The sequence below is a fragment of the Castanea sativa genome, chromosome 7 (genome assembly GCF_040712315.1).
Source record: "Castanea sativa cultivar Marrone di Chiusa Pesio chromosome 7, ASM4071231v1".
NCBI classification, from domain to species: Eukaryota; Viridiplantae; Streptophyta; class Magnoliopsida; order Fagales; family Fagaceae; genus Castanea; species Castanea sativa.
This window is the reverse complement of record NC_134019.1, coordinates 10,593,254-10,610,637: the sequence shown is the minus strand read 5'-3', so window position 1 is coordinate 10,610,637 and position 17,384 is coordinate 10,593,254. Positions and strand designations below refer to the sequence as shown.

Below are 17,384 nucleotides of genomic sequence, written 5' to 3'. Positions count from 1 at the left end.
AGTTTTATCATTTTAAGTGTTATGTGATATGAGAGGCTTACCAGATATTACCTATTGCACACTGACTCGCTAGAGTTCAGGGAATTGGGGAAGACATGCCAAGTAACATGTTTTCCTTTATTAACTTTGAAACACTTAAGCTTTACTGAACATATTTCTTGGCTCTCCAAACCACGACTCTCAAAATTCCCCTGATGAAACTCATGAGCTTGAATCATGAGCTAAAAATGAGATGATGTGCCATGAGCTTGAACCATGGGTTTTGACGCATTTTTGTGTAAATATGGTCTCTTTGGGTTTTGAAAGAGATTTTCCCAAAATTTATGATAATGTTGATATGGTGTGAGTTGCCAACGAAATAAAGCTATGTGGCGTGAAAAATTTGTCTTCAACAGGGTTTTACTAATGTATGTATGCCCACATTCGTATATTAGTAAACCATTTTAAGAAACTTTTTAAAAAAAATTACTAACTTTTTAACAATTTTTTCAATTCGCCATAAATTTTTTTTTCAAAATTAGATGATTAATGTACTCTTTAAAAGCGTACATTAACCAAACCCATTAACTAATAGAAAAGGCTTAATAATAAAATAAAATAATAATATGCGTGACTTCATTAACAGTAAACTCCACCCATATGAGAGAGCAAGAAGTTAAAATATTTTCTTAAAAATAATAATAATAATAATTGTCAAATATAATTTTCCTAACTTTATGCCAAATAAGCTTAAATAAGAAGGTGTATATATGACTAAGATACGCACTCTCACGGTGTCGTTGTGCATGAGGGCAGGACCTTTGTAGAGCCCACCTACACGTGGGTTCTTGTCCCTATATGAGCCTCAGTTCCTCATATCCCCGAACCATTCCAAGGAGCATCAGAATCTGGGGCAGGCATTTTGGGAGGGACATCTTGTTAGACTAATTTTCACTCTCTCATTCTAAAAGCAAACCTTAAATATTTCAATCTCTGAACAAAGCTTTGTCTTTGTACACTCTTGTTTCATCATTGCCGAATTAATATATGAATAATAATAAAAGAGATCGGCGAAAACTACAAATTGAAATAGTATTATATGTCAATTTTCCCAGTTGGGAATCTGATGCACATGACCCAACCCAAAAAAAAAATCCAAACCTTTGGAATTTCCATCAGCAGAGCCAAGGATTTATCTCTTTTTTTTTTATATGAAATGTAAAATATTAATATACAATACTTCATAATTCAATACATGTTATAAACAAAAGTGTATTTAATTAAAATTAAAAGAAAAATGAGTTATAAACAAAAGTGTATTTAATTAAAATTAAAATAAATATAAAAAAGAAAGCAATGAACAGTAAAGTAAAAAAATCAAAACAAAGCAAATGCAAAGTATCTGGGAAAGAGTTAAAAATAAAGGGGTCAACCGGTCAGCTAAGGTCATAGAACACTACACAGTCAGGAGATAAGGGGCCCACAACACAGAAGCTTCAATTTTTCACTCTTTTTTGTCTAATTTAGTCACATAGTACCTATGTTTTAAAAACCGGACCGGACCGGCCGGTCCGACCGGTTCAACCGGAAAAACCGGTGCAGTCCGGTCCGGTTATATGTATCAAAACCGGTCAATAACCGGTCAAAAACCGGAAAACCGGTCAAAAACCGGGAAAAACCGGTTAAAAACCGGAAATTTTGAAAAAAACGGTTTTATTCTCGGTTCGGTTTTTAAAACCATGCATAGTACAGAACTTTTACTTTTAAACAAATTACAACAGTAGTGGGAGGGAGGAAAAGGAAAGAATTGGAAAGAAGAAGAAGAAGAAGAAGAAGAAGGCAAATGCCAAGTCACTAACAGAGAGAGAGAGAGAGAGAGAGAGAGAGAGAGAGAGAGTCATCTGTGTGAGGCAAAATGTTTATGCAACTATGTGGGGGACTTGGTGGTGCGGCACATCAACAAAGTTTTTGACTTTTCAATTTTTCTACTACTGCGTACTAGTAAGCCCTAAATGTGTTGGGATGAAAATTAGAATTTTTTCCCTTTTATTTGTTGAGGTAATTGTTAAAATATATATGTGTTCATTTTAAAGATGCTGAATGTTTAATTATTGTAATTTGTTAACATGTGTATTTATGCATAGGTGCGATGGTCACTCCATAAGTATAAGTGTTTGTGGGGTGTGGGGGCCAAGGGTCAGGGTTCAAGTCTCCAAGAGGGAGCTTCACACACATATACATTTGGATTAGGCTAGAGTAGAAATTCTATCTTGTATAAAAAAAAAAAAATGGATTGTATTTTATTTAAATAAAAATTATGTTTATTTTTAGAGTTTCTTAAATATATATGTATATTATTAGGTATGGGGGGCAAAATGATAAGGTTATTTAAAAATTTTCAAATTAATTAGAATATTTCCAATAATTTTTTAAAAATTTCTATCAAAAAATTTGGGCGGGCCAAGGCCCCCCTTGGTCATCAAGTGGCTCTGCCACTACTAAATTGGTGGAGATCATGAACATCTCTGACCAGATCTAGTGGAGATCTCTTAATTTTTTACAAGATTTACGAAAACGCTCATCATTGTCGTTTCTATTTAGTATTGACCATTGACCACCACCATGACTGTCGACTTGGATCGAACCGTTACTTCTCTTTGGTTGACAATAGGTCTCTTTTTTGCCACTGGACATGATCAACTTGAGTTAAGATTAAGTTCAAAATTGACTCAAATTGTTACCCTGAACACCCCTAATTTATAATGTGGTTAAAAACTAACTTGTTTTTTGTTTTAATTAATGATATTTGATATTTATTTATGCTCTTTAACTACAAAGAGTGTAATTAGTCCAAAATAAACCACATTAATAAACTGTTATAATTTAATTGAAAGGGGTTAAAGTTCTTATACTTTAAAAAAATTAAAGAAAAATTAAAAATATAAAAACTTTTATGCAAAAAAATAAGAAAAATAAAAGATAAAGGAAAAAATAGTAAATTACAACTTACATACCTGTGGTTTAGCTAAAATTTAAGTTGCTTACCTGTGATTTAAAATTTGACACTTTACTTACCTGAGATTTGATCTAAATTTAAATTGCCTACCTATGATTTGAAATCCCATATTACAAGTTTTCTGCTGGATACTTGGGTTCTTTTTTATCTTGTATTTTTATGTTTTTTGTGTTTCTGAAGGAGAGAAACATAAAAGTGAAGCAAAACTACATATTCAGCCATGTTTTTAATAGAGATAAGTTAAAAAAAAATCTAACTGAATTAAACTTAAGTGAGTAAAATGTCAAATTTCAAACCATAGGTATACAATTTAAATTTTAATCAAACTGCTAGTATGTAAGTTATAATTTGCCAAAAAAAAAAAATCCTATCACAAAATAAGAAAGATATGGAAGTTGCTTATTTTAATACTAAACTAAAGTCTCTAGGGAGGAAATGGTAATTTAAAGCTTTGTATGGTAAGTAGTGTAAATAAAGAATAGAAAGACAAGATGGTTACGGAATTAAGTATAGGAATATAAATAAAAAAAATAAAAATAAAAAGGAATATGAATATTCATCAAGATTCCACAGCTTCACTGCCCAATAATTGCGTGTGGAGTGGCTATATATCAGTTGAATATTCCACATGGCCCATCTACTACTTGCATGGCCGCTTTCAAGTTTCAAGTTTGAACCCCACCGCAACCCCAAATTCATGCCTACACCAATTTTTTAAAACTTGACCCACCCATCCCATCCTATGATCAATCACTTTGCTGAGCAGCCTCCACCGCTAAATGTCACTATCACCAAAAATTATTGTAGTACGTCGGTGGGACACTGGAAATTTCATGTTATCGTATCCAAATCAGCTTCTAATCGTAGTTTGGTAGTCTATTTTAATTTTGTCTTAATTTTTCTTTTTAAAAAAAAAATTGTCTTAATCTTGGTATTAAGTGATTCATTCATGAATCTTAATACTCCATGCGAAAACTTTGATGACCATCTCACACATTTAAGTAAGAGTAAGATGCTATCTCACAATTACTATTATTGAATATTTCCATACGTAAACACGTGTTACAAACTAATTTTAATTATAAAAATTCTTTTTTAGCTAAAATTATATACTTGATTAAATTATCAAAATCAATCACATTTATCCTATAATTAAAAGTATATGTGAATAGTTATAATCATTTTAATGATTGCATGAAGTTTTGGTTAAATTATTAACTTGATAATAAAATTTAATGTAATCCATCAACTATTAATTTTATCAATTTAATTCCTTAATTACTAAATTTTTTCCGTCTTATCTCATCTTAATTTATTAGTGATTAATTTTGCACAGTTAGCCAAAGAACTAGATAGTGCAACTAAATGTTTAAATAAGTTTAAGAGTCTTGTAACTCGTGGCATAACTTGCTCTTTTCATTAGGAGAATCAAAGTTCAAATTCTCACTATCTTGTTCTTGTAACTATCAAATTATCTCCCCCATAACAAAAAATGTTTGGATAGGCAATATGCCCCTTGTGATAGAAACATATCTTTGTATTTTGATTTAACAAATATACAAAAATAAAATTACTTTCTTTCTTTCTTTCTTTTTATTTTTATTATAAAAATAAAAGTCAATTTCAAGCTTAGATTTCAAGTCAAATAGATTTTAACAAAATTAATTAATATGTCAAATGAAACATAATATCATGTGCTAGAAGAAATCTAGACACCTTCATTAGCTGCAGCAGCAACAACAACAACAAAAATACTACTTTAAATTTGAAATTTTTACACTTTATGTCTTAATTAAGTTTTAACCAAGCAAAGATTAAAAATTGATTGACTAAATTTACCCAATAATCAAAAGTCAATTTTTTTTAAACAATAAAAACTCAAAATTAAACAAAACCACATAGTATGGAAAAGAAAAAAAAAAATTCTTTTGTTCCACTTAATAATCCAACGACTACACCAAGTTATATATCTGATTTTGTTTTTTTTTTCCTATTTTAAACTCAGTTATTTTATAAGGAAAACAGATGGATAATATGTTGTCATTGATAAAATATAAAGGGAAACACTTAGAATGACATATAATTGTATCAACTATATGCAATTACTTTCTCACAACGTATGTGATCCGTAAATACATATGTCATTGTTTCCTTCTTCTTCTTTTTTGAGAATGAAGTGAAACTCTCATAATAATAAAATATATATATATATATATATATATAATTTTATTCATATGGAGGTAGTATTTTGAACTTCAGCCACCTACAATCAATGTCACAAAGCATGTGCACAAAGCATACAGGATCCACAGATGTATATGCCTGGTTTATTTTTCCTATTTTAAACTTTAGGTTACCCTATAAGGAAAAATAATACTACATGTCTGATTTAATTTTTCCCTGTTTTTCCTAATTATATGCAACTAATATCTCACAACATAAAGGGTCCATAAATGTATAATAACTACTAGCCTCATCACATGGCGCGTGTGATTAGGCTTTATTTTTTTTTGTTAGTGGTCTTATTTTGTAGAAAAAAAAATTGTATTTTATTTTATTTTATATATATATATATAATTTTTATTTTAAAAATCTAATTTATAAGTGAATAAATCAAACAGGGAAAACCCCTTAAATAATAGTATAGATAACGAGCCTGATTAGTACATGTTAAAGCACATTGATTAAGGTTGATTTAAAAAAAAAAAAAAAATTATCACTTCAAAAAAAAAGTTGAATTTTTATTATTATAATCAATCAATTTAGTATTATTTATTAACTTTTACTTCTTCTTTTTTTTTTTTTTTTAACAATAAGACTCGCTCAATTATAGTCCTAAGTGTGCCAACACCAATAACAAAAACCAAACTATAATCTCCACACAAAAAAATGTGCAACAAATTTCTTTGTCATTGTGGGACTCACAAAAGATGGCCCCTACTACCCCTACCCTAATATCTCACAACATATAGGGTCCAGAAATCTACAATAACTATAAAGAATCTGATTAACAAGTGTCAAATTACGTTGATTAAGGTTGAATTTTTATTAATATAATCATTCAATTTAGTATTTATTTATTAACTTTTGCTACTTTTTTTTTTCTATTATTTTTACAATGAGACTTGCTCAACTATAGTCCTTAAGTGCGCCGACTCCAATAACAAAAACCAAACTATAATCTCCTTAAAAAAAAAAAAAAAATGTGCAACAAATTTCTTTGTCAATACTCACAAAAATTGGGACTCACAAAAGATGGGCCCTACTGCTCCTACTCTTAGGCTTTAGTCTTATTGTCTATTTAGATCCACTTATTTTGTTGAAATTAAATTTTTTTTTTAAAATACTGTAAATAAATATAAAAATTAATTAAAATAATATAATAAAATTTATGAATAATATCAAAAATAAATTAAATAGTAAAATAAATTAATATATTAAGCGTTAAAAATAAATTAAATGTTAAAATAAGTTAGTATGCCAAAGCCAAGGACATTCTGTTCTCTCACGTCACGGGGGAGCAAGCCTCCACCACTATCTGATCTCTCACGCATTGGTTGGCTGGCGTTAAAATGGAGGATGCGTCAATACCCAGAACTCACAGCGAAAAAACACTCACATTCCATTTATTGGCTGCCTCTCTGTCTCTGTCTCAATCTCTAACTCCTTCTCCTTCTCTGCCTTATTTAGACCCTTCTAGGCTTCTAGCTTTTCCCATTTCAGTTTCATCTTCATCATTATCATGAACACCCTCTATTCCTTCGGTCAATTCAAATATCTGCTACTCTCTCTCTTACTGTTACTGTTATCTACTTCTTCTTCTCCTGCTTCAGCTTATATATTCTCAGGTATTTCCATTCTCTTCTTCCTTTTCTTCCTTAATATCACTCCAAATATACATATAAAATAAGAAAAGAAAATCAGCAGACAATTTTTTTTACTATGTGTTGACAAAATATGAATATTCACATCAAATTCAAAGATAGGTCCTTTTATTTTAGTCCTATGGTTTACTTATTATTTGTTTTTTAGATTAATAATTTTGCCTTGGACAAAAGACAGTATTGGCAAAAAATGAATATTCGCATCAAGTTTAAAGATGGGTTCTTTGAGTTTAGTCTTATGGTTTGCTTATTGTTTTTTTTTTTTTTTTTTTAATTAATAATTTTGCTTGGACAATAGACATTTTTTTTAAAAAATTTATACTGGCAAAAAGTGAATATTCACATCAAATTCATAAATGGGTTCTTTTAATTTAGTTATATGATTTGCTCAAATTTTTTTCTTGATTAATAATTTTTCTTGGACAATACACATTTTTTTAATGTGTATTGGCAAAGAGTGAATATTCAAATCAAGTTCAAAGATTTGCTTATTTGATTAATAATTTTGCTTGGTATTGATACTGACCTTTTCCTCTGCATTTGAATTAAGTCCATGAAAGTGACGTTTTTTAGTGTTGGGGTTTGAATAATTTTCTTGTTTAATAATGGTTATTAACTTAGCCTATATTATGATGATGATGATGATGATGATGATGATGATGATGGAAATGATTTGTTTATTGAAGATGGAGAAATAAGCAGTAGGAATGATTTGTTTCGTGAAATCTTAAGGGATGAGGCAGTGGCAAGGCTTAATGAGCTTGGAAAGGTATAAAATTCGAGACCCAAATTAAATTTCTGACATATTTCTAGTATGTTTTATCAGGTGGTACTGCTAATGTTAATATAATTACTACTGAATTAAAAATATTTGTGGGTTTTGCTGCAATAGCATTTTGGAGAATAGTTTGCTAATTTTTATATATATATATATATATATATATATATATATATATATATATATATATATTGTTTTTTTTAAATTAGTGTTTATGACCTCAACTTTGGGTGTGTCATTTGGAGTACTAATTTAGCTGTCATCTATAGGTTTTTCTGTTAGTAAAAGCATGATTTGAAAAAAAAAAAAAAAAAGAGTTTGACCACCTTGTCAATGTTCCATTAAATAAGATGTATGTTATTATTATTATTTATTGATGTTGTACTTCTTCAATGATATGCGAGTTGAATTTCTGTTACATGCTGAAAGGAATACAGGAATCCAATTTTTGCAACAACATTCAAGGTTTTCAATGCCATTTTTTGCAGCCAATTGGGGCAATGTTGAATGTTGATTTTTTTTTTTTTAATCCTCTTAAAATTTTGCTGCCTTACCCTCTAACAGCTATGATTTTGCATAAATCAGAACAAATATGTTATATGTCTGCAATCAAAAATAGTCTGTATCACACCATCGCATATATCTCCTGCCACCAAGATTAAAATGCTCAACTTTCGATGTTTCTATAATCACCATTCAAATGATAATCACCCCTAGAGTCTGGCCACTGCAATAAGTTAAAGAAAAAGTTGCATTGAATTTTCCTCGGCTTTACTTTACTCAACATGTATCTTGTGGCTGTGTGGTTATTTGTGAATGTTAATGTTGTTCCCTGCATAAGCAGGTAAGTGACGCAGATGGCTATCTTGAGAGAACATTTATGAGTCCAGCTTCTTTGAGGGCTGGTAACCTTATTCGTGGATGGATGGAGGATGCTGGTTTGAGAACGTTAGCTCTCTACCTTTTTATGTTGTAAACAGTGTTGGAAGTTCAACTGATGTTTATGTTGATTTCCAGTTGGGTAGACCAGTTGGGCAATTTACATGGTCGAGTTGAGGGAATGAATGCAAGTGCTGAGGCTCTGTTGATTGGTTCTCATCTGGTGATGCTTTTCTTTTCCTATTTTCTAATTTAATATTTAGTTTGCATACAAATACATAAATACAAGTTTCACACACACAGAGAACATGCCACAAAGACATATTTCATCAATATTGATATGTGATATTCCTTCTTTATGATAGGATACTGTTGTTGATGCTGGTATATTTGATGGTTCACTAGGCATAATCTCTGCATTATCTGCTCTGAAGGTTTTGAATGTCAATGGGACGTTGGGAAAATTAAGGCGGCCGATTGAGGTCAGTAAGATAACAACTTTGGAACATTATATTGCATCATTTTCTGAAATAGTTTTTGATTTGTGATTCTATAATGACTTATTAGTCTTGTTTCCTGTGATGTTACACTATCATAAACTATAACTAGTTCTACTGGGAGGTGAAGTGGAAGCAGGATTTGAACTCAGGACTATCTACTCTAGTACCATGATAAATTATAGTAAACCACAATCATAGGAAATGATGAATTTTATTACTTAACCATTATTCTAACATTTTCCAACCCTGTGAACCAGAACAAAGTAACAAAAAGATAGAATGATAAAAAGTCCACCGTCATGGAGGGAAAAAGAAATATATTTACTTTGATATTCTTGATTGATATTCAGTGGAAGAAGATTAATCTTTGTCTCTTCAGTAACATCTAGGAAAACCTTTTTATATCTGCCTTTTAACTGTAGGGAAAATATTTAGGATATGCTTTCCATCTTTTGGGTTCCATTGGCTTAAATTATGGTATAGTCTCGTTCATGTGCAAGAGAAGCATGTTACAACGTGGGCAGAGATTTAAATTCCTGCTATTGGTGAAACAAATAGATTACATGGATGAAATAAAAAGGACATATATTTTGAGACTTATATGTGAGACCTGATCTCTTGAATACATCAGTTCTTATTTTTTACTCTATTCTCCATCTAGAGCTTAAATTGATGTAGACTCAATCTTGTCCTGAATTGTTTTTACAGCACTGCAATCTGATTCAGCTGTAAATTTAGATTTGTAATATGTTGGAGGTGGTGGCTATGCAGCAATTCTGAGAATAGATGTCAATGAATTTCCTACTATTGCAGGTGATTGCATTTAGTGATGAAGAGGGAGTGAGGTTTCACTCTACTTTCTTGGGCAGTGCTGCTTTAGCTGGTGTTTTACCAGTTACAGCCTTGCAGATATCTGACAAGAGGTTTCCTTGAATAACTTTGAGCTTATATCTACTCATGATTCTGTTTATTATCAGTTTATTCATGCATAATCCTTTTTTAGTGGCGTGACAGTGCAAGATGCTCTGAAGGAAAACTCCCTAGAAATTACAGAGGAAAACTTGTTACAGCTCAAGTATGACCCAGGGTCTGTCTGGGGTTACGTTGAGGTATAACAGTCTACACCAGTTATCTTGTGAACAAGGATGTACTACCCTCTTCATATTCAGCAATAAATTAAGTTATTTTAGCTTCTAGTATTCTGGGTGTGCATATTCAGTTCTTGTATTGGATTGATGCTGCAGGTTCACATTGAACAGGGTCCTGTACTAGAATGGCTTGGTTTTCCTCTTGGTGTGGTTAAAGGCATAGCTGGCCAGACAAGACTAAAGGTATATAAAATTCTTCCAGTGTTTATTTTTTATTTTTTATTTTTTACAGTAAAAGAGGTTTACTTGTATTTTGCATGATTTTGCCATCTAAAATGTTTGCAATTCTCCTATCTGGTTTTTTTTGCCTGTGTTCTCCTCTGTATTACATTATTTTATAAGTTCCTTAGCTTTGTTATGCTTATTTTCTTTTCAGTGTTTGTAAAGTTTTAAATCTTGCTGAAAGATTGTCATATATACTGCCATCATCCCATTTTATTAGTTTCAAGTCCATTTTGGGATGTCTCAAAATATTTTCTGCATTGATATGTCAATAGACACAACTTGCCCTTGCATTTATTCAAAAGCCAATACCCCTTTTTCCATTAGCTCTATTTGAGTTTAAATTATGTAGCATAGTTTTGGAAATTTATACCTTTTTATTAGAAGACAATACATTAAATGACATTCCCATAAAAAAGTTGTATTTTCTAGATAAGATCAATAATATGGAACCGAGAAAATGTTGTATGGTTGTACAAATTTAAGTGTGCATGTCGATGACTTGCATAAGAGTCTGAGCTAAGTGAATTTTATTCTATAATCATTCTAGCTCCCATATCAGTCCTATTCCATGCCAAATCAAAACCTTTTTTTTGGGTTAATATATAAACTTGTAGTGATCCTCTTTTTGCCCTGTCACCTTCTTGTGATATTTGGTTCTGTTTCTCCATCCTTTTGGCAATATTTAGTGAATTTTCTTGAGTACAGCCCATATAACAATCGTTAAGGAGTATACCAATAGTTATTCACCACTTGTAGGCTCATTATAAATTTGTTATTCAGAACTTTCCTGCAGCTGTACAGCACCATTGTTCCAATTCTTTACAACAGACAGATTTGATTTTGGTGAGACGTTTACTGTGCTTTAATTATTTTGAGTATGAGTTTCACCAAGCACATGTAAGAATTGGAGTGCCAGATCAAAACTTTCTTTACCAGCTCATGACTTTATACCAGAACTTGGTCTTGTAAGGTCTATATCCAAAATACACGAAACTACAAACTGTAGTTTGTTATACAAATTGAGATGTAACGAAAGCAATGAAGAGGAAGCATAATGTCTCGTTTTTGGAATTTTAACAAAACACCTAGGATAGGCTAAAGTTAATTCTGGTATGGAATTTTCAACTCTACACATTTTTACCTGGAGCATGTAAAGATAAATGTAAATCAATGATAATATGCAGATGCTGATCTTATATCAAAATTGATATGATCTTTGGTTGTTGATATTTTTGTTCCTCATATATAATTACAGGTTACAGTGAAAGGTTCACAGGGGCATGCCGGAACTGTTCCTATGTCTATGCGTCAGGATCCTATGGCTGCTGCTGCTGAATTAATAGTACTGTTGGAAAGTGTCTGTAAAAACCCTAAAGATTTTCTATCTTATGATGGTCATTGCAATGATATATCACTGGAATCACTTTCCAGTTCTCTAGTCTGTACTGTTGGAGAGATATCAACATGGCCAAGTGCAAGTAATGTCATTCCAGGCCAGGTAAGAACTTTTATCTATGACTATGCTGATCTCGATAACAAAGCCCAAATTGGGATACCTTCTTGTTTATTGATTATGTCTGAATTCACAATGGACTTGTTGGAAAAAGGTGACATTCACTGTGGATTTACGAGCAATTGATGACATGGGACGTGAAGCTGTTATCTATGAATTATCTAATCAGATGTATAAAACATGTGAGAGGCGTTCTGTTTCATGTATCATCGATCGTAAGGTCTGGGACTTCATCTCATTATGCATTTCTTTTGTAAACCTCATAATCAATAACCTGGTTTGCTGTGGACGTTTCAGCATGATGCGAATGCAGTGGTTTGTGATTCTGAATTGAGTTCTCAGCTGAAGTCTGCAGCTTACTCTGCACTCAGGAAAATGGCTGGTGACATTCAAGATGAAACACCTACCTTAATGAGTGGTGCAGGACATGATGCAATGGCCATGTCTCATTTAACAAAGGTTTGTCCTGTTTTGCTTCATCGTCAACTTTTAGGAGGTGATATTTCATGTTATATGATAATAATGTACAAAAACTTGAACAGGTTGGAATGCTGTTTGTCCGGTGTCGGGGAGGCGTAAGTCATTCCCCTGCAGAGCATGTATTGGACGAAGATGTTTGGGCTGCTGGTTTGGCAATCTTGGCGTTTCTGGAGACCCAATTGTAAATTTAGAATATTTGTTATCATCAATGTACAGTAGAGCAGTCATAATCTCATCAAGTACGATTCAATAACTAATCCATGATCTATACGATGAAGATCAGTGTTAAGTTCTTAGCAATTCAGAAATGGATGAAAAGAAGAATGAAATGAGAAAGAAAATGAGAGTTACTTCAAGGGTAACCACCTCCTGAGCAATAGGGAGAGCTTGTGAAGAATAGAAAGAACAAGCTTGGTTAATTTTCTGGATATCCTTCATTCTTAGTCCTCTTATATGCTATTCTCCCTCCACAACTCCTAACATTTCCTGCCTAAAGAGTACTAACAAACTAATTGAAACTTTGACATCAGCATAACTAACTGACATTAGCTTCAGCTTATCTAACTAATCCAACACATCAGAAGTACTAACATATAATGCAATACATGTTAACCTTCAGTACGTCACATTTGGATTCCTAACAATCAGGATGAACCAGAATTAGAGAAAGATACTGATTTTATAACATAAGAATACAAAGATGGTATATAAAACACAAGCATAACAATCCAACAAACAAAATGGATTTTGAATGGTTTGTAAGTATCAAAATATTATGCAACGATTCAAGGGAAAGTGCTAGCCATATTTGTGTTTAAGGCTGAGAAGAGGTCGGTTTCAGGCCCGGCCTGCACCTCAACCCAATAAAACTCAAACCTGTACTTTTTAACTAGCCCAAAAGTTCGGTTTAATGGGCAGGTCAAGTCTCGGGTTAATTTGTGGGTCCCTTCCTCTTTATATATATATATATATATATATATATATATATATATATATTTATTTATTTTTATTTATTTTTTTTTTTTTTGGGGGTATGTGTGTGTTTTTGTGTGCGAGGGGACTGTTTTGAACTTTATATTCTTTCTCTTTAAAATTAGGGTAAATTACAAATTACACCTGTAAAGTTTAGTGTGTTTGCAAATTACACTTCTAAATTTGCAAATTACATCTCTAAAATTATTCAAGCCCAACAATTTGTTAACTAATATTTGAAAAAGAAAAAACAATTTAGATCGGGTGTGTCGAGTTTAACGCGATATTGACTTGAAACTTGAGTGAGACCCACTCGTTTGAACCAAACCCGGCCCAAACATCTAACTAACCCTTTAGGTTGGGTGGGTCGTCGCTTACAACCTATATGCATTATACCTCAAAGGGACTAGTCAAAATTGAAGATTTTTGTAATTGTTAATAAAGTTCAGATCTACCAAGTAAATGCTCGATATGAGACTCATCACACACCCACACAACACACACTTAAACAATATACAAATTAGATCTGAGGGGTCACATATTCAGACACACTTGTTACTGAAAGAGTATGGTTGTTCTATAAATACATACCAACGAGAAGGCCTTAAATAGCAACTTATTCTACTCAGAACTATTTTCAACTTGTACATGATTTTGACCCGATCGACACATTCACCAAGCCTCTATCATACAACAACAAGCCTTAACCCCAAATTTTTGGGGTTAGCTATGGATCCTCAACATAGAGTTAGGAGCAAGACTAGTCACATGTATTCTTTTCCTCCATTTTATTATATTTGAAAGCATATTCTCAATTACTTTCTTAATTAATAAATTTGTTAACCAGACATAGAAACATCATCATATTGAGATAATCATTGTTAGGAGTAGTGCCTTAACACTCAATTGAATAGCATTATTTTTTTTAATAATAAAAGTTGTTTTATTTTTTAGATTGTTTTTTGCATGAATATTTGAACGTCATATGTTCTAATCTATGAGAGGCATTGTATGTAATATAGGTATGAGAATGAAATCCGCATACAAAAGATCTAAATCATAAGTTCCTCATAAACTTATTGATCTAGTTCGAAATTGGTGATGAAATTAGGCATTTCATTTGCAAAGATTACAACATATAAATTATGAGGACTTATCGTAATCATGGAAGTGGAGAATTCTAATTAACAAATATGTTGGTGTATTTAAATTATGTGGGGTACATTAAACTAGACCACTGTGAGATTTATTATTCTATTAATATAGTCACGTGAACTTTTATATATATATATATATATATATATATATATATATATATATATATATATAAGTTCACGTTACTATATATATATATAAATTATGACTGCTATTTGCTACTATTTGCATAGACTCTCAATTTTGAGTGGATGATGAATTCAAACATGAATTTTGCTTGCTTTGATGTATACCGGAGTGAGATCTTGCATGGTCAAAACATGGGAATGTTAGGCAATTACACATAGTGTTCTAGGGACACATATTCTCAAGACGGAATTCATAATTTGTTTTTAGAGACACAAAACATTCCAATGAGATAGGTTTAATGAGAATTGGTTATTTAGTGTGTTGGATCCGACCACTTTAATTTAGAGTTTCTAAATATAAATTTCATAAATATATGAATAATCAAAAGATTAAACTGTAGACTTTTTTTGTTCCACTATAAATGATTTTATGGAGGGGCCAAATGCTAATATAATAGAGTCTTAGGATAAATCTTTGATTTAATAACAACCTAGATTGCAACCATAGTTTTTTAGTAAAATAAAGTATGATTAATGGTAACTTTGTGCTAGTCATTAGTTACACGGAGATTCAAGGCCTATTTGAGATAGTGTTTTTATTTTTTCTTTGGTCCCACCTCAAATCACAATCTAAAAGCCCAGGTAAGATGGCCCACTAGCTAATCCAAGTATAAAAGTTATTAGTTTAGTTGAGAAAACCTATAATCTATCTAACGTTTAAAGAAAAAGAAAGACCACTGTGCACTTTTGACGCGATAATCATTCCACAAATTTAAGTGCTTGTGAGGTGTAAGAAGCAAGTGTTGGGGTTCAAGTCTCAAAGAGGAAGCTTCACATGCATATAAACTTGGACAAAGTTTAGCTACAAAATTGGTTGTAACTTAAGACTACAAACTGACTCAGTAAAATAAATATTACAACATATTTTGAAAATCTAATCGTTAAATTACATGTTTTTTATGTTCTTAATACACATCTTAAATTTTGTGTCAATTGGATATTATTTACCATATGATTTATAAGTTTATATTTTATGCATAATTTTAAATTACAAAAACTTGCAATTTAAAAAATTTATTAATGACATAACTATTGATCTTTAATTTTATTGAAATTTTGCAAGCATAGAGCATATAAGAAGAAAATGTAATCCAATGGTGGATTTATCAAAATTCACCTCCAATAAAAAGATATTAAGTAAGTTTGTAGGCTAAGGCTACAACTAATTTTGTAGATAAACTTTGTTCTATAAACTTACATTAAGATAGAGTACAAATTTTTATCTTGTATTTTATAATAATAATAATAATAATAATAATAATAATAATAATAATAATAATAATAATAATAAATTTCTCTCACACTTTCTAACAAACAAGGCTAGTGGATTTGATTATTAAGGAAGAGAGCCCACACTCTTAGGATTCTATTGGTTATTTAGGTGACGATCAAGGTGTTATCAAGATCAACAAAGCTGCAACATTAATTTTGTTTTGAAATCTACTACCTTAACGTTAATTGTATAAAAGCCCTCTACTATTGTACAGAATTCATTAAGTCAATAATAATAGAAATAGTTCATCCGAGTCTTCTCTATCTGTTTTCTTCAACCTCGATCTAGACCTTTCTATAATATTTCAATTTTTTTTTTCAGTCTTTGTTTGCAAAGCCATACATAGCATCAGAGCCAATGGCTACCAATACAACACAACCAACTGTTGGTGTAACAAAACAACCTTTAGTCTAAAACATGTCGAATATGATAATGGAGAGTCAAGTTAAATGCGTAAACCTCAAATTGTCCTTAGTTTAGCTTAATAGCCCTAAGGATTTTTGGATATGCGTGGCTAATCACTCCTTAAAAAACCAATGGTATGTGAAGACTTCCTAACAACGATAAAATGATAAAAGATGCACTCACATACACAATTCACAAAATCTCAAGCATTTCAAAATCATCGCACACTAGGCATCGAAATCTAATTGCCGAAATTTTGCATGCATATATATTAATTCTATTACATCACATAAGCCAAACATATATTTGAGTTCGAGTTCTAGGGTTGGGCTTTAGTTTCCACCAAGACCTTTGTCACCTCCACCCTTGCCACTGCTCCCTCCTCCTTAATGGCCTCCTCCATGTCCAACATCCTTTGTGTCATCTACCTGGTTTGATCCTTCTGTGTGAAGCATTCATTTGCACAAGTAAAAGCACATTGTAAATTTTCTATTTATAATGTTAAAAATTTACAAAAGTCTTTCACAACAGCATAATTCTTAATGTGAAAATCGAATATATACAATGGAAAATGTGTCATAAGTATTTTTAAAATAAAAAATAACTAGGTAAAGTATGTGATACAAAATCTGGCATACATATATGTGAGTGTGTTCCACCAATGTTTTTCTTTTCTGTATCCAAAATCGATCTTACGTACATGTGAGCATTATGAATAATTTCAATATTCAATCACTTTTTCACTTAAAAAAGTGGGAAATGGAATTAGAATCCATGTTCTCTATAAAAAATGAATCCAACCATATCACTACAATACAAAATTATTAAGGCTCTATTTGATTGAAAAGATGAAAAAATGGAAGAATAGAAAATATTTTAATTTATTATCATGTGTGTTTGGTGGGATGATGGAAATTTAAAATGATGAAAAATAAATATAAAAATTTCCTCCTTTTTGTTAAAAAGTAAAACTAGAGGAGGAAAAATGT

At 31.3% G+C, this 17,384-nt stretch overlaps 1 protein-coding gene across 5 annotated transcripts; it reads left to right on the top strand.

The window, feature by feature from the left end:
* The first annotated feature begins 6,570 nt into the window (after positions 1-6,570).
* Positions 6,571-12,834, top strand: LOC142643460 (allantoate deiminase 1). Of its 5 annotated transcripts, none has more exons than XR_012845861.1 (12): positions 6,571-6,843; positions 7,566-7,648; positions 8,502-8,605; positions 8,675-8,759; positions 8,902-9,018; positions 9,850-9,959; positions 10,040-10,145; positions 10,281-10,367; positions 11,665-11,907; positions 12,017-12,137; positions 12,220-12,381; positions 12,465-12,834. XR_012845861.1 is itself a non-coding variant. In XM_075818103.1 (12 exons), the coding sequence occupies exons 1-12, from the start codon at positions 6,738-6,740 to the stop codon at positions 12,585-12,587; spliced, it is 1,431 nt and encodes a 476-aa protein (XP_075674218.1). In that variant the 5' UTR covers positions 6,606-6,737; the 3' UTR covers positions 12,588-12,834. The 5 variants fall into 5 exon arrangements, 3 of the variants coding, with proteins under 3 accessions (XP_075674218.1, XP_075674217.1, XP_075674219.1); XR_012845860.1 differs by having other exon boundaries at positions 6,606-6,843; positions 12,017-12,142; positions 12,236-12,381; positions 12,465-12,695; XM_075818103.1 differs by having other exon boundaries at positions 6,606-6,843; positions 12,236-12,381.
* Positions 12,835-17,384: the final 4,550 nt, after the last annotated feature.